Genomic DNA, 17,788 nt, shown 5'->3' with positions numbered 1-17,788 from the left:
AGGCGCTGATGGGCTGCGCGCGGCGCGTGGTGCCTTTGAATGCTGAGGCGGCGGCGCGCAGGGCCGTGTGTGCAGCCATGGCCTTCGCCAGGGCCCCGCTGCGCCGCTTCAACGAGCCCGCGGGTACGTGGGGGGGACACAGCCCCGCGCAGGGGGCTCGGGGCGGGAGGGCGGCTGGGGGGGCCTCAGGGCGCCCCGGTTCTCGTGTCTGTGCATCTGTGAGGCGGTGGGTGGGTCTGCCGCCCGGTGTAGGAGTCTGCGTGTGAGGAAACAGCAGAGCGGCTTTACCTCAGGGACTGTTCGTAGGTGAACACAGGCCTGATGTAGCCTTGAGAATATCTATACATATATAATATATGGTAACAGACAGTGATTTGCTGGGCTGCCGATACGGGGATAGCAAACAGGACGAGTGCAGAGCTGCTCACGGCTGAAGGCTGCGGGTCCAGGTTTCTCGCAGTGGTTTCGCACAAAGATTTCTGGCTTAGCCGGGTGCTTCTCTGTCACCGTCCTGCGGTCAGACGGTAAATGGAGCTGCTCTCGTTTGTAGAGAGATGAAGTGAGTAGATAAATATTTGCTGGGCTTGAGGCCCCCTCTCTATAATGATAATTGCCTGAAGAGTTTTTGGGTGTTTTATTGTTGTCTATTAGCTTTTCAGTAAGATTTTAAGTAACTTATTAGGTCTTCGGAGAAAAAGCTTGGCATCAAATAGCGTTTAAGAAATCACTTCTAAAATGAAATATGTTTGAAAGAAGTTAACTTTGCTTTTTATGTTTTAACACTTAATAAGATGCCTTGCAATATTGTATATGTATATCACAGTTTCCGGTTTCACTAGCAGTTTAATAATTCATCACTTTTCCTCACAATGTGTGTTATGTCTGCTCTTCATGTTTATGGGGAGGATGACAAGAACTGAGACTCAAGTCATTGGCTGTTTGGGGCTTTCTGAGATGTTTTACCTTAAATGTGTTACCAACTTGTTGAAGTTGAAAACACTGTAATTAACATGAATAGTTGTCTGCTGTTCTGAATATCTCACTTCTAGTATATACTCCCCTGCGAGCATCCTGTGATGTTAAAACTTCAGATGCACTGAAAAGTTCTGTGTCCTCTGCAACACGTCGGCGGGTTAGGAAACATAACAGTAAGTAGTTCTAAAAGTTGCTAAAACAACAATAGTATGGTGTCTTTGAATGCTACAATTACAAGTGCTTACATGCAGTTGCTGCTCTATTCTTGTTTAGCAATTGTTTTCTGGTGTAGGGGCTCACTACCCATCTTCCAGCCCCAGAGGGTACCAGCTGTAAAAACATGTTTAACTGAATCTTCTGAAAATACCTTTGTATGTGACTTAGGCCAATTAGATGGACCCCTGGAGAGCAAATAAATGATTTAACTGTCATTAACCTTGTTTTTAGTGATATTTCAATGAGTTTTTGAGACGTAAATCATCCCTTAGTTAAAAACTGACAGCATGGATCTGACTGGTGGGGGGGAAAGTTGGCAGAAGCTGATTTCTCTAAACTGGCTGTCATCTGGGGATCTCTCTATAAACTCTGTCAAATGCCCAGATGACTAATACTGAGCTGCCTGACTTCAGTAAGGAAACTGGATTGTGGATAGTCTAACTATCAGGAGGCATTCTGGTTTTTGTATCAAGTCCATTAACCTTGTTTAGTTTGGTTAAACTTCTCTCACTGTGTGTATGCACACCCTCTTCCTTCACCTTTCTTTTCTATGTCCTTCTGCAGGTGAGACAAGTCTCAGCAGTGAGAAGACTGCACCTACTCCTGTGGCTGGAAGGAGACTGGCATCTCTCGGATCAACAGTAAGACTTGTGTGCTGCCTGTAGCATTGTTCAGTTCCAGCTAAACCTCACTGTGATTACCTAAATCATGTAGCCTCTTTATACAATTATTATTAAGCTACATAGGTAAACTAGATTGTGCTTTTGTTTCTTAGTAATTAATGAGGAAAAATGTAATTGCAGCATTTTTGGGAGTCACCTGGTGATTGGTTATGACAACAGAGTGTTTTGTTGCCTCTGGTGTTACAACACTGGGTGCATCTTGCATGACTGCCTCTTCTTAAGAAAGTCCTGTTCTTGATGATATAAGGTTGGCAGGGCAGAAACCTAGTAGTAAAAGTGCAATGTATGAGGACATGGCATTAAGATGCACAGGTTATTAAGCTGAAAAATTATAACTCTGAGTTACTAGTTAAGTTTACTGGTATCATGATGTAGGACAAAATTCTGCAGATAAAGCTGTGGTTAAGGGATAAAAATGTTTTAGATAGAGCCTAGGGAGTATTTATGTCTCAAACTTTATTAATCTCCTTTCTATAACAATGCTTATGAGCTGTCCATTCAGAGTATGATTTTTGAGAAAATAAAATAGTAAAACCAATCCTAACCTGAGACTTGTCTGCCCTGTGTGGGGGAAGAAATGTGGTTTGTTCTGATTTGTATCTTAACTGTGTTGTCTATATGAAGGCACCCATTCTTATGTTTTACTGTGTTGTTAAGCTAGTATAGATCTAGAGATGAGTTTAAGTATTTCTAATACATCTGTTTTTAATAGCCAGCTAATGGGTATCTGAAGCCTAAAAAAGATATTATCCTTATGAAAGAGAAAAAGAAACAGAAGGCACTGGAAAAGGAGGTATGAATACATTATGTGAATGCAATATTGTAATAAGTTGCCCACTAAAGATAATAAAAAGTACAATCTGGTAAAATTAGCCTCTTACATATATAGCGTGCAAGTAATTTGCAAGCAGCTTGTCCACAGCAAAGATGATCAAATGCTTTGGTGTGTAGAAAACTTTTGATTTATTAATGGAATTACATTTATTCCTACTTCGAGTGAGCAGCTATGCAGCCAGCCTATTTCTTTAAAAAAGGAAGAACCGAGGTTCTGTGCTGTCTACCCCTGTTCTATTTAACTGCTGAAATTTTTGCTTACTAACTGACACAATTAAAAAGTTTTTGTGTTCATGTTTTAATATATAATTTTTGTGTAATAGTTTATGCCTTGAGTACCACAGCCAAAGAGGAGAGTTGGCTTCTGTTGCAAGTTGAAGCAAAGACTATTCCAACTTTAACATGTTGTGTTGACTTAGTAGCATAAAATAAGGCAGATAAAATGCTAGGACTGCGAATCTGTGTGTGTAATAATAGAGAATTGTGGTGATGCTGTTATCTCCTTGTCTGTACATGACAGTATTGAAGATATGTTTTCTGAATGAAAATAATACAGTTTGAATTCTTAGCCTCTCCAATAAAACAACAGGCATTAATTAGTGATGTTGTTTAAGAATAAAAATAATAGGAAATAAAGCAAAAACCTCTTGTTCTAGATTCGTGCATTAGTGCAAGAGCGTGGAGAGCAGGATAAAAAGCTTCAAGCTTTGGATGAGGACCTTGTGAAGACAGAAGCAAAGCTGAATGCTGCAGTTCAGGAAAAAACCTCTCTCTTGGCAAATGTTGCTTGCCTAAAAAAACAGCTTCTGGAACTAACAAGAACCAATGAATTACTCAAGTCAAAGGTAATTGAACAAACATGTATTTGCTTTACCTTTGCTGCTGTTAAGCTCTGTGGGCAGGAGGAAGCTTTAGCTGCTGATTAGCATATTGCACATCTTCTGTACCCCGTCATTGCCACAGGATAGAGCACATCTGGTTTGGGATCTTGTGTGCTTCTGTCTCATGGCAGAAGCAGACCTGCTAACATCATCTCAAGAATGGGCAGAGTGTTATGGGTGGGACAGGGATGCTGCTAAAATGTTATGATGAGTAATTCTTAAGAAGGAGTTATGCATAGAGGTTTTGTATTCATCTCTAAACAGCTGTCTGAAGATGGTGTGCAGAAGAAAATGAGCAGCCTGTGCATGGAGTTAATGAAGCTCAGAAACAAGAGGGATGCTAGAGAAAAGGTATGACCATTTGCACTGCACAGGATAGTAGTTCTGAGCTCTTCAGGCACAGGCAAGGCAGGGCTTACAGTGGAACTGCATGTAGTGATTTGTTGCTGTCCTTAACTCTAGATTCTGTAGAGTGAAAATAAGAAAGAAAGATGAGATTTTCTTTCTTTTGATGAGTATATCTGAGTTCATGTAAGAAAGCTTAGAAATAATTTTATTACAATATCAGTCTTGGTACTACTATTAATTTCTTTAAGTCAGTGGTCCTAAGTATAGTTTGAAGCTTTTATGCATGTTGGTGTTTTTCAGGTGGTGGTTGTTTTAACAGATGGTTGGTATCTGGGGTACTTTGAATCACACTTAGCATACTAGCAAGTGCTAGCATTAACTACAGTATTATTTAATTTGTTTGTTTTAATTTGTTTTTCTGTCTCTTGGACAAAAGATATTTCTTAATAAATCTCATTTTTATGGTATTAATTTTTTTTTCAAAGACTGCACTTGCAAAGCAGGAAAACATGGAAATGAAGCTGCAGGAAGTACAAAGGAATCTAGAGCATTCAAAAGGAAAAGTTGCACAATTAGAAGAAAAACTGTAAGTAATTAGGAATGCAGTTTACTTAGGTGGCCTTTTATTGATGACCTTCTAAGCTGTGCTTACATGCCTATAATGTAAAGTAAGCATGTAGTTTTGGAAAAATAGAGGGTGTCTCCCAAATGCCAAGGGACAGAAATTATTTGTATGGTGTTTTGGAATAAGTTCAATGGAATAAAGCTTCAGAAACTGCTGTGTTATTAGAAAATTAACATTGTTCCTCTAATGTGCTTAACCTTTTTCCATTAAAAAAGCAAATCATTTCAACCTTTAGTCTTCCATTGTGGCATTGGTGGGGTTTGCTTGGGTGTGGGATAGGACGACATGTATAACAAGAAAAGAATGGTTGTGTATCTTGGAGCAAGATGTTCATATAGACTGGATGTTTCAGTGTCTGGCCTATGAAGTTAGGAACAAATGAGGAAAGAAGTGTTGGATCACGAGTTTAAATTCTAACTCAGTTAGAACTCAGCACTGGATTCAGATTTGACTATCACTTGTGTGTTCTCCAGTTAAGTGTACTGCAGAGCAGATCTTGTGCCTTCCAAGTTACTTCACAGTAGCCACCTTGTTTGAAGAAAGGCAACTGCAGTGTCTTGGCAGAAGGAGCTCCATGTAAGGAGTTACAAATCAACAGTCTCTGTTCATCCCAAATAATGCAACTTGCTGCACAGGAGCAGTGAACTAACTTAAATACTATTTCTGAGTATGTCAACATAAGGGTCAAATTCAAGTTAAATTTTGACATAAGTTTAGCATGATCAGCACTGTATCATCCCTGTTATGCGCTCTGCATTTACTTAACAGCCAAGTGCTCAAATATGAGCAGAGTTGTTATAGTTAAATTTAAATACACAAAGCTAAGGATGCAGGTATGACAAAGGGAGGCAATGATATTTTGTCTAGCTAGTCTACCTGCTCTAGAATACTTGCTTGTGGCAGAGTATGGCTCAGCATCTTTACTGCCAATGACAAGACAATGTGGAGCAAGTATCAAAACAAGTTAGATTCACCTCCTAGAGCTGACACCAGTTTATCTGACAAATGGGATTATGACAAGTATGTAGTACTACTAAGGAATGAGGTTTTATTTCTACTTGTTTACCTGTAAACAAATAGGTCACAATTAGCTCTTAATTTTTTAAAATATAACCATTGTGAAAATGTCTTGGTTTTAGATCTGCTTCTGAGAGAGAGAAAGTTGAAGAAAAGTCTGACACCGAAAAACTCCTGGAATATATCACAGAGCTCAGGTAAAAAGTTACTTGAATTGGTTTATGTGAGCTAAAGGGCAGTAAAACTAAGCCTTGTTTATGACTGAAGTAGAACCTTGCCATCAATTCTGTTTATCAGTGCTCAAATAGAAGAGGGACAAGAAACCACTCAATAGCTAAGAGTAATAAGATAATTAAAATTATCTTTCTTAATATCTCTGCTTTTCTGGGCTAAGCAATACTCTGGAAAAGTTTTGTATAAGGGTCCCAAAAGCATGTTTTCAGTCTCAATTATTTATACACAAATCAAACTAAACCTGTTTCCTCTAAGGTACTGGTAGTAATGGTTTTTAGTCCTCGTACGTGAAATAATGCACAGTAGGGCATAAAAACCTCGAAGTTTTGGCTTCCTATGAAATTTACAGTACTCAGATTTGCACTTGATTTGGGATCAATGATGTGTGTGTAAGAATTGGTCCGATTCTAAAAATTACTATTCCAGTCCTTGGTAACTGATAGCAACTAACCATTCTTCACAGTAATATGTCCCTAGCTCAGAATAGGGTGAAAATACAAACAGTACTTAAAATTAACTAGGTCACTTTTAATCCCCCAACACCACTGTCAATTTACTCATTAACTAGCCATGTACCTTAAGATTCTGTTAGTTCTTGTCTAACTTGGTTTATTCATGTGTATTTGCTGTCAAAACTAAACTAAGTAAAAAAACAAAGGGTGTAGCAGTCACCTAAAGGAATTCTGGTGACTAATTCTTTTTTTCATCAAGCCATAATGTTGTGTGATTGCATTGGTTTCTTAAAATAAAGCATCATTGTTGAAAAAATATCTTTTACTTTTAATGAAAATGTCTTATTGTGCAAAAACTTGTCGGGGAAGGCAGGTGAAGGCAGTTTCCCAGTTGGGAGACAACAGTCCTAAGCATTGTTCCTTAGTATTGAAGTACAAGCTTTCAGAGAAATTCAGTGGCAAGAAATACCTGAGTTTTCTCTTGTAGCACTGTTGCAGATACAGTTGAGAAATACAAACTAGATGTTGCCCAGATGGAGGAGACACTCAGAAAGAAAGACCAAGATATCAGGATCCTGACTGAGAAGCTCAAAACAAAAGAGGAAGAATCACTTCAACTGATACAAGAACTTAATGAAAAGTGTCAATTGCTTGAACAAGAAAAAGGTAAATGCTAGTGCGATATTCTGCTGTTCACGTATGTGGTATCACTGATGTGCCTTGAAGCATCTCAAATAGGTTTGTTCAAAAATGTCCTTTTAGACAGGTTTGTTCCAAGTGAAGTCATGTCTCTGAGCTCCAGCTGAAACCAGCTAGGCATTTTTCAAAAAGTATGGAAACTACCTTGAATCTGACATCAGTTGTCTAAATTTGGAATTCCGTGGGTAGTTAAGAAATTTGGTGCTTATTCTTCACTGAGAAGCAGTCTCAACCTATTGTGAGCAGCTTCTGCACAAGTTCATTGAGATAATTTTGAAGGCTAATTCCTTGACCCAAAGATGGCTGCTGTTAAGGTGATTTTTGAAGTGTTGTACTCAAAGAATGTTGAAGAATTTACAAACAGTTTCAAGATGGGGTTAGGTTTGTTGGGTTTTTTCCCGTGCCTAATGTAACTTTAAAGCTGGAAGAGTAGTACCATGAAAAGTAGGTGTCTAGCTCTTTGAGGATAGAGAACAGCATTTGTATTATATTGACAATTCCTCCACGCAGAGAAAGAATTGTCTGAGAGCAGAGGAAAATTCCTGAGTATGAATGCTGAATTAGATGACCTGAAAAAAAGAATTAGCTTGGAAGAACAAAAGCACCAAACACTACTTCAGAAACATGAAGAGATGGTGTCTCAGCTGCAGCAAGAGAAGGTAAATATCGACTATAGATTAGTGGAAAAATAGACTAATCCCAACAACTGGTGCTAAAAGTTAAGGTTTTTATTACCTGTAAGACTGCTGCATTAACAATCCTCTGATCTGTAGAAGGTACAAGTGGGTGCTGGTTGGCAGGAACTGTGTGGTCCAATACCTCTGAGCATTGTAGCTTTGGTCCTTCCTTTAGGTTTGATCTTATTATTGTGCTTTAAAGTGCAAACAATGTAAAATAGTCTTTAATATCTAAAAAAGTACTAGTTTCTGTATTTGTGACACTTTGGCATGCAGGAGTCATCTGCATCCATGAACCAGAAGTTACAAGAGTTTCAAGATGAGGTGACACGTGAGAGACACTTTCTTGAAGAAGAGCTGAATGATACAATGAATGAGCTGAATCAATTACATGCTAAGGAGAAGAAAGCTGAGAAGCTGGTGAAGCGATTGGAACAAGAAATCAAATCTCAAGCTCTTGAACTTCAACAGATGGAAGAAGAGCTGAAAGGGTTTGTGGAATCAAATTTAATTCTAAAGCTCTCAAAGGAAAAATGCTAGTTCAGTAGCATGAACAAAGCTTCTCTTCCTAATTCAGGTTTTAAAGAGACCTGAACAGCTGTCAATATATTTCTTGCTGGTTATTGATTGATAGTGATTAGATCTAATCCAGCAGTGTAACTTGAAAAAATTGTATTTTGTTTTAATGTCAGTGTTTTATCAGCATGGTGACGCTTGCTTGAAATGCTGATACTGTTGCTGGGAAGGGTAAGGTACATATTATGGCATGTGTCTGTCTTGGAGAGGACTAGGGAAGATTTTCAAGCAAGCTGTTTTTTCATTTTATATTTCTGAAATTTATTACATGTTCCATCTGTTCCATAGCTACCTTGGAAAATAAGAAAAAGGGGAAATGCCTAGTAAAATATGCTATGAACGTTGTGCTTTAATACTACAGAAGTTGTGTCAGAAGTTACTGGTTGATAGCAACTGCTGCCACTCCGAGTCTTCTGTGCCTGATAACAGCATTTGATAGTGTGTTCAGACAGTTATTTCTAGTGTGGAATGCTCAATTTTTCTTTCAGGAAGAATGCAGAGTTGGAGCAAATCAAGGAAATGCACAGTAATGCTGTTTTGCAAATCCAAGAACAGCACAGCAATACATTGTGTAAACTGGGAGAGACTGTTGCTGAGTTTGAAAGGTATTCAAGCTTCATTAAATTGTAGTAGAGGGATTACAAGAAAATATGCTGTTTATTCATGTGCCTGAGTACTCAAAACTGTATGTCAGTATTGGTGCAGTGCTGGAGAAGAGGATTTTTTTATGGAGTAATTGATAGCATAAGGAAATTGATTTACTATTTCTGAGTGCTAGTCAAGTGTAATTGCATACTCAGTATCTAACTCAGGAAATTGAATATTTTTTTCTTTCCAAGTGTGGCAAATTAGAATAATCAAGTGTTCTTGAAAATCCATGGGTGTTGTAACTAGTGATGTTGGGTTTTTTGCACTAAAATCTCTTGTTAAAATAGTTCTTGTTTGGACTCCAAACTTGCACTTAATCAAGATGATTTGCCTGCAGATCTTGCCTAAAATACTGATCTTGTGGAAGAATTTAAAAAGTGAGACTATTATTGTGAACTATGCAAGGGACTCGGGAAGAATCTGGTGGGATATTTGCCAATGAAAGTTTCATTAAGCAGACCTTTTTGGTATTGAAAATAGGCTTCAATTGTAGCAGGTCTCTTAGGTTTAAAAATTTACCAAAATGTCAAAATGTCTACGTTGCAAAATTAATTGTAATGTTACTGCTTATGATTTTATGACAAAGATGTTTTTTTGAACGTAAGAGTTCATCTGTCAGAATACTACCATATCTCTAAATCATAAAGAACTCTTAGACTTCTTAATGTAAGCTTGTATTGGTCTAGTAAGGCCTGAACATATCAATCTGCCTTCTGTCTGAAGAAACAATGTTTTTATTTGCTTTGTAATACCAGGTACAAAAAGACCATATCTGAAGAAATACACAGTCTTAAACTGGAGAAGACCTCTCTGCAAGAAGAAGTTGCCAACCTAAAAAAAACAGGCGAAGATAATCTAAAGCTGCTTCAGGAAGCGGAACACACGAAAAATAAGGCAAAAGAAGAATGTGCAAGGTGCTAGATATACAAATGTATACTTAAGCTAAAGAATACCAGCTAACTGTTGCTTTCTTAACTATACCATACCATGATGCTCTACCAGATAAATGCATTATTTGGTGTAAGCTTAAGTTTCTTAATGTTCTCAGCATAGAAGGTTCAAAATATTGACAGACAAAATTAATTAATGTATATGTATGCACTGCAAAATTGGTGTATTCAATTGCTTCAACTTCTTCCTCTATGTAGAACGTATAGGAAAAGGAAAATGCTTAACTGAAATACATTGGTATATTGTTTTGGGTTACAGTGACTGCTTCAAAAGCAGACAAATAATTACTGTAGAGCTCAGGTTGTGCTGCTCTGAATCATGTCACCTCAAATCAAGCTCAAAAGCAGATGGCAGTTGACCATCCCTGAGTGCCCATGCTGCAATGAGGTAAACGAAGTCCTCTCTGCTAATCTGAAGCACCATAGTCTGCTGGTCAGTAGTAGTACCCAAGGGGTTGTCCTGGGCCACTAGCTAAGGATATTTCTCTGTCAGCAGCTTCAGGCTATATGGTTTTCCTTCTAGCTCACCACACAGAGCGTGAGAAAGGTCATTGTAGGCAAGTAACTGATCTGAAGAAAAAGGGGAGTTGGGTTTTCTCCAGGGTACAGTGTGCAGTCCCAGTGTTAACTCAACTGTATTAGGCAGCTGTGGTAACTGACTGAGCATGAATTGCATGCCAGAACATACTGTCTATGTGCTGTAAGGTATCCTTCCTCTTTTTTTATCTAGTTACTAGCCAGTTTTTGAAGTTGAAGCTGGTTTTAAGTCACCCGGTATTAACCGCATTCCTGACTTACCCAACTCTATTGGCTGACTAGTTAAATATAGCCAGTATATTGTAATTGTCCATTGTCTTAATAGACTTGGACTGCTTTTTTGCTTCCTTTCCACCTGCTTAATATTGCCACTGGTTTCCATTTGAGCTAGTAAAAGAAAAACAGCTGAAGCTATTTCCTGTTAGCTTCGATGTTTGTGTGACAGGGAAGGAGTTCTTAGTCTCCACCCAAGTGATACAGTTCTAGAGCCCACAAATACATCCACACTCAGCAGTCATTATTAAATTCTGCTTAAGCAGACTTCTGCATGTGAAGTCTAACTACTAAAATAGTTTGCCACTAGAACCTGCTGCCAATAAACAACCAGACATAAACCATAATCTTTCCTTGCTTCAAAACCACTGCCTGTTTCCTCATAGGAGAAGTAAATTGTTGTATCTCTTGGACTTGATTATGTTTTGTTATTGTAGCACTGTTGACACAAACCTTGATTTCAGTTTTTAGACTCACAGCTTTTCAATGATAGTAACTTGTGTGTTCAGATGTAGAGTAGTGGAAAAAATATGCAAGGCTCATTAAGGATGGATTGTATTGTTTCAGGATGCTTCTAGAACTCCAGACAAAGCTTGCACTAAAAGAAGCAGAAATAGAGAGAACAAAAGAGTCTTATTTTGCTCAAGTGACTAAACTTCAGGAAGAACTTGAAGAGCAAACTGAACATCTGAAAAGAGAACTCAAAGTGGAAAGATCAAGGTGACTTTGCTCAAACCGACCTGTTATAGCACATGCATGTTTTAGTGTGAAGAAGTACTGAGAGCTCACAGTGAACATGATGAAACTTCACTTTTCTTTTTTAGGAAAACCATAGATGAAGATGTCACCTCCAGCTTGAAAGAAGAGATAAAGACCTGGCGTAATCTATATGAAGATTTGCATAATAAAGCTAAACCTTTTCAGGTGTGTTATGGAATAGACATGCAGTTGACTCAAGTTCTACTCTTGAGAGTTAAACATTGTATTTTCCATTGTAAGTCAGTTATCCTGCAGTGGTTTTCTAAGATACTATCCCTTGAGCAAAGTATCCCCAAACCAGTCTCTTTGTTAATTTCAGTTCAGTAAAAAGTTATATTTAATTTAAAGATGTCTGAAAGACTCTATGTATTTCAGCAACAACTAGATGCATTTGAAGCCGAGAAAAATGCACTTTTAAATGAGCATGGTGCAGCCCAAGAGGAACTGAATAAACTGAGTGATGCATATGCTAAACTACTTGGCCACCAGAACCAGAAGCAAAAAATCAAGCATGTAATGAAGTTGAAGGAAGAGAATACACACCTGAAGCAGGTTTGTTAGATAAAGTCAATCAAGTTTCCTTGATTGATTTTTGTTCTAAAATGGAGTAATCCTGTAAGAGATTAGCTTTTTATGGTTAAGTTTCCTGCAGGAGCCAGATTGGAAAAACTCACCAGCCTCCAGAAACAATAAGATAATTGGTTCTGTTTTAACTGAATGATAGACAGAGGGATCACCAGTGCAAATACCCCTAATTTTAGCTTGCTTGCTTTTTCCTAGGGATTTTGAAGGCTTTGATTTATAGAATTATCCATTGATAGTTTCAGGCTACCATCCTTCTTGATGTTATACAGTAGTGCTTTCTGTATGTGTTTGTTAGGCTTGGGTTTGTTAGTTAATGGCACTGATAATTATGTAGGTCTGTGTTCAGCATTATTAAAAAAGGCTACTTAATGAAATGATAAAGCAGGCTTTTCTCCTGTTCTTTAGCTACCTTGCTAGTATTATATTTTCTTTAGGATGTCTCCAAACTGCGTGCACTGCTAGCAAAAGAGAAGGCAAGCAGCAGAGACCTTCAGGAGCAGCTATATTCCATTCAGGGCATTAGGCGTTTTGATCCTACCAAAGCTTTCCAGCATGATAGCAAGGAAAATATTCCTCCAAAAACTCCTTTAAAAGAAGGTAAGTTCAGATGTTGATATAACTAGGTCCTTGTACCACTTATACTTGGCAAAAGAGGGTATGACAGTCATGCATAGCCTGCTGCTTTTGGGGATGGAAGGAGAATGGCATTGCTTGTCAGTTTGATAACAGATATTGGAAGGCTGTGTTGATGAGTCACTAGCAGTGCACTCATTGCTATGGCACTTTACAGCTCAGTTTCTTCTCACCTGACCTGAGCAGGTGCTAGGTCAGGTCAGACAACAGAGTATTTGGTAGGGAGGAAGAGGAAGGAGTGGGTTACAGAGCATTAGCTGGTTTGCATTATCTTGCAAGATGTGAACTTGGTTTTCTTTTGGTTCATCACCTACAACTTCCCTTCTGTCATACTGCTTAGATGTGGTAGCCCACCAGGGGATGGACAGTGACTACTGCACAGGTGGCAAGAGTAAAAGTGGCTCAGGCAGAGGTCTGAGCCCTGCTTCTTCAGATGCCACCTGGCAGGACATGAAAATGCTGTAGGTATCATGGTAAGATGCAAATGGCCTGCAAATGATGGGATGGAGGCAAAGATGGCAAGAGCGCTGGGATGCACAAAGGGAAGTGCTATAGGAGGGAGCATGGGGAGGGTACCTCACCCAGACCTTAATTTTAGAGTATTTTCCAGGGTATGTAATTCCGGCTTGCCTGTTTGTGTAGTCTAGTGCCTTCTTGCCCCAGCAGACAAATGATTACTCAGTGTGGTGGGAGCAGTAATGAAAAACCCAAACTTAGTAAGGTTTTTCCATTGCAGGTGATAAGAATAAAATGTAATTTCGTCTTAGTATTTAAAATACCAGAACTCGCCAATAAATGAATGGCCTGAAGAAGACTTCAGCAGACTACTTGTTCTAGGAGAACTTGGATGTTGTTTATAATCATGAGTACTGGATAAATGGTGTAAAATTACTTGTTGTGAGAGAAACTACTCTAGGTCATAGTCTTATTGAGAAGCCAGAGGTGAACGTATGTTCCAGACTCCTGGTAACCTTTTTGCAATATTGAACTTCAAAGTGTGCACTGTCTCAATACTTACATGCTGTAGCAGACTAGTTTTGGTCAGAGCAGGGTAGTTTTCAGAAAACCCCTGTAGAGTAAGCATGACAAATGAAATATGACTTAATAAAAGATGGTGTTTTCTCTCATGTTTACTCTTCTATGCTATATTACTTTTGCTCTTCATAATTGTTTTCATACCAATGGCAGGAATGCTGCCTAGAGACACTTATTCCTCTGTAGCCTATGCAGTATAGAACCAATGTAGACAATAAAACTGTGCAGTTAGTCTCAATACTCTTAATGAGATCTGTATTCAGGATATGCTAAATTAAATTCTGGGGGTAAGTATTGCAGCTGTTGTCTTTAGAAGAGAATTTTCAGGTCAAATTCCATTTGACTCAGTCTGCCTGCATGTTTGCATACTATGGCTAAGATCACTGTCTTAAGAGAAATGTCTTTTTTATTGATACTGTGCTTGACAAATTCTTAAATGTCTTTGTACCCACTATGCATGCTTTCATTGTACAGACTTGAATTTTGGCAAGGTGGAGATGGGTTTAACGGCATCTAAAATGAATATTTTAGCAAAATAAAAATATTAAATACACGACTTTGTCTATTTCTTTCACAGAACAGGGATAAAAACAAAAAGGAAATTAACTAGAATACTTGCCCTTAAATTCTTAGTACTAGTGTTCAATTTAAACAACAAAGTGCAATGTCAGTCCACCCTGAAAGCCTGTGTATTCTCTGCTACAGAAATTATTTAGCTGAACTGTACAATATCTAAAACATGCAGTTCCCCTATCCTCTCAATTTCTGTGAGCTGGTCTTAATACAAAAGTAAAGGCAGGAACTTAAGTGACATGTGGAGCTCTGTTCTTCATGCATCTTCAGTTGTCCTGCAAATGGTGTTGCAGAGGGACAGTACCCACAGCTTAGCATGTGAAATGCTTTGCCAGCTGTACTGACAGGACAAGCCTGCAGTGAACAAGGAAAACCTGGGAAATGAGGTAACAAAAGTGCATACTGAGTTTGGGGAGAGGAATTGCTAGGTCTTGTCTCTTAATGTTACCTTGGTGTATCTGTTGGAGTACTTGAACTTCTGAAAAGTGAGAATGAGGCTTAACTACTGGTGTTTATATGGATAAATACTTCAATTTGAATTTAGCTGTTTGCCTGAATTGTTGAGGCTTATTTTAATAATATTTTAACAGAAGCTGCTGAAAGATGTTAATACTGGGGTGTTCTGTCATGATAGAGAAAAAGAGAGCTTTTCTTGTTTGAAAGACAAAAATGGAGTAAAAAGAAACCGTACAGGACATGAGCATTTGTCTGACTTGACAAGAATATAGGCTAACTAGAAATCTGGGTGATATACAACCTGGGTGGAGAGAAGGAAAGGGGAAATTAGGAGTGCTTTGTGTCAACCTCAATCTAAGCAACTTTGCCAATTCTATACACATCTGAAATGAGTAGTAAAAATTGGAACCTTGAACCCTTTAAGTATTTGCTGTAAGAATCAAGAGCTTTGTTTTTTGTGCAGCATAAGTTGCTTTCTTAAATATGATTTGTCAAGAAATTTTCTAATCATCCCATCTATTGTTTTGTAGCAAGTTAGTTTAAATGCAAAATGAGAAGTAGCCAGAATCTTCAACCTGGCTGACCTAGTAAGAGCCTTCCTCTGGTTTCCTTGAGAAGGGAGACAGCATGAGACCCAGTGTCAGTGCTTTGAATAAATTTTATACACACAATGGCTGCACTTGCTCATGCTGGCTGTTATGAAGTAAAAATTGAGGTTGGTACTGGGGTGCTTAAAGGGCACCACTGAGAGTAAACCAAAAGCTCAACAGGATTCCGGGCCACATGTGACACAGGTTTGGATTAGCATTTTGGTTCCAAAGGTCAGCTGAGCTATTGCTGCCTCCAGTCAATGTGCTCTCTACAGGCAAGAGCAGACAAAGGGATCTATGTGTGGCTGGACTGCAATAACTTCCTAGGCTGTTACTTCTATAGTTTGCGGCAAGGCCTGCAATGCTGGTGGAAATGGAGCAGGTAAGGCTCTAAGTATTTGCATTAACAGACTGCTGCTACACTTACATTACAGCATCTGGGGAAAAGCAAACAGGAGGAGAGAGATTTAATTAGATTTTAGTCTCTGCAAATTACAGTATGAAATGTTAATGAATGGTGCTTTTAGTCACCTGGTGATAAATTATGCTTTATTAACTGATATGGACTCTACAATATTTTTCTGAAATATACCATCCAGTCCTCATGTTTCTCACAATGAATGTGAGGATAAAAAAAAATGGAAAATACAAGGTAAAATGCTACTGGATTCAATGTATATGATTAAGGAGAAGTAAGATGATGCTGTTAGAAAGATAATGTTATTTTCGTGACTGCAGAAAAGGAGTCAAGAATGTCAAGATGTTTTTTATGTCAGTCTGTGGCTTTAGCTTGAGAATCCCATGTTAATATTTGCCTTTAGTTCTCTTGCTTTAAATCTGAAAGGCAAAACTTGTGTTAGAACTTGATTGGTTAAGCTGTATGGGGGAAAAGAGGAGGGGGCTTCCATCTGTGCTGTCAGGGAGGGGTGGGAAGCTAGATGTGATTGGTGTTGTCAACTTAGGGCTGCTGAATGGCCAAGTATTTACTTGTACATTTTTCTGAATTTCAAGTTAAGTATTATGTATTGATCTTGGAATTCTAATAAAAATGAGGAAATCAAATGTCCATAGCTTATTACAAGAAAAAAAAAGGTACTTGTGTTCCTAGAAGGCAAAGACTTTGTCCTGTAAATGCCAGTAGTTGGTCACAAGAAAAGATAATTTACAGTATGATTGTGTTCTGTTTTTAAATGTACTGGTTTCTATTCATGTGAATTCCTGTAGTATCTGATGCTTTTATCATTGATTACAAATTACATGCTGTTTGAATAAAAACTTAAAGGAAGTTGTCAGATGCAGATAACTGTGAAAGGAGTAGAAATAAGCTGTGGCCACTCAATCTTATGTGTGACCTTTGCCTTTGGGTGGATCAGAATTACTGCAGTAAAAAGCTTTTATCCTGATTTGTTGCTTCTAAGACTTTAATTTAAAAAAAAAATTCTTGCTGTTTTTAAGTATAAAAATGTGTATGTGGCATGAGCACTAACAAATGCAGTGCTAAAAAATTTCACAATACATGGAATCACAGACTATTTTCCTCTAAGGTGTTTTAGTCTAACCCTGTTAAAATAAGCAGGGACATCTCACATCAGAAGAGGTTGCTCAGAGCCCTTTTAAGCCTGTCCTTGAAAGTCTCTAGGGACAGGGCCCCCACTATGCTCTAAAACCTCTTGCACTGACCTACTCCCCTCATGTTAAAAAACTCTTTCCTAATGTCCAACTCCAATATACCCTTCTCTAGCTTGAAATGATAACCTCTTGTCCTGCTTGTATGTTCTTGAGTGAAATGCTCTTCTGCAGCTGCTGTATGGGCTCCTTTCCCATGTTGTGCTTTTTGTAGGGGCCTCTTGTGCCTCTGGGTGTGAATTTTAGAAAGTAAATTACACGTTCATTTATTGGTGTAAGTTCCTCAGTATTTCCCCCCCCCTCTGCTCCAGCCACTCATTATGGTTACAAGATTGGAAGCTGTGGACTGTGCTCCTTTCCAATCCCTTTCATCTCTTGCTGGTTCCCTGAAGGCCTGTCTGAAGATTTGGGGGATCTTTTTTTATTATTAAGCTTTGGTTTTGACTCATTGGTACTGTTTCACTGTTAGTTAGGCTCTGTTTTTATTATGTCCCTTATGTTTTCTTTTATTTCCCTCCCACTCCTCCCAAATTTTACTGTGAGTTAATGACTCGGCGGTTGCTTTCTCAGCGGGAAGCCTTTCCATTCCTTGGGCTTGGGCAGTTGCTCTTCTACAAGTTAGGGGCCACTTTTCCACTATTCTGGAGGACTTCTAAATGAAAGTGTCTGTTGAGGATGTGGCAGAGCTGTTTCACTGCTGTCTTATAGCAGCACTCTAAGGTATTCTGAGTTTATGCTGCAGTTCGGCTTTAGAAAAGACAGCCCCAACCCCTTCATGTTGTTCATCCTTGGATGTGCACTTATTTATTAACTGAGCCCTCTGTGTGCTAAGCTGGGAGTACGTGTAGGAGCACGGTGCTCACCTCCCTCCCGCGGCCGCAGCGCGAGGTTCCCCCAGCTGGGCTG

At 38.7% G+C, this 17,788-nt stretch overlaps 2 protein-coding genes across 2 annotated transcripts in view; one reads left to right on the top strand and one right to left on the bottom strand.

Annotated features, from left to right (window-relative positions):
* NUDCD2 (NudC domain containing 2) overlaps window positions 1-79 on the bottom strand; it is a 3,135-nt gene extending 3,056 nt beyond the window's left edge. The window contains exon 1 of the mRNA XM_010002052.1: window positions 5-79. Within this exon, the coding sequence (XP_010000354.1) occupies window positions 5-79 (75 nt within the window). The remainder of the gene's footprint in view (window positions 1-4) is intronic.
* Window positions 78-14,176, top strand: HMMR (hyaluronan-mediated motility receptor (RHAMM)). The gene is made up of 18 exons (XM_010002051.1): window positions 78-123; window positions 1,050-1,148; window positions 1,756-1,832; window positions 2,587-2,667; window positions 3,365-3,553; window positions 3,854-3,940; window positions 4,423-4,523; window positions 5,702-5,776; window positions 6,753-6,931; window positions 7,475-7,623; window positions 7,918-8,132; window positions 8,706-8,822; window positions 9,621-9,779; window positions 11,193-11,345; window positions 11,450-11,549; window positions 11,760-11,936; window positions 12,404-12,566; window positions 14,112-14,176. Exons 1-18 carry the CDS (start codon window positions 78-80, stop codon window positions 14,174-14,176), a joined length of 2,232 nt encoding a protein of 743 aa, XP_010000353.1.
* Window positions 14,177-17,788: the final 3,612 nt, after the last annotated feature.

Source organism: Chaetura pelagica, unplaced genomic scaffold, assembly GCF_000747805.2.
Source record: "Chaetura pelagica isolate M959 unplaced genomic scaffold, ChaPel_1.0 scaffold356, whole genome shotgun sequence".
NCBI classification, from domain to species: Eukaryota; Metazoa; Chordata; class Aves; order Apodiformes; family Apodidae; genus Chaetura; species Chaetura pelagica.
This window is presented reverse-complemented; position numbering and strand designations above follow the sequence as displayed.

Bases quoted from the DNA above. Each gene is read 5' to 3' on its own strand.
- HMMR (XM_010002051.1), top strand. From the start codon at position 78: ATGGCCTTCGCCAGGGCCCCGCTGCGCCGCTTCAACGAGCCCGCGG. The intron at 2,668-3,364 runs GTATGAATACAT...CTCTTGTTCTAG, and splicing joins AGAAGGCACTGGAAAAGGAG to ATTCGTGCATTAGTGCAAGA. The intron at 5,777-6,752 runs GTAAAAAGTTAC...TTTCTCTTGTAG, and splicing joins GAATATATCACAGAGCTCAG to CACTGTTGCAGATACAGTTG.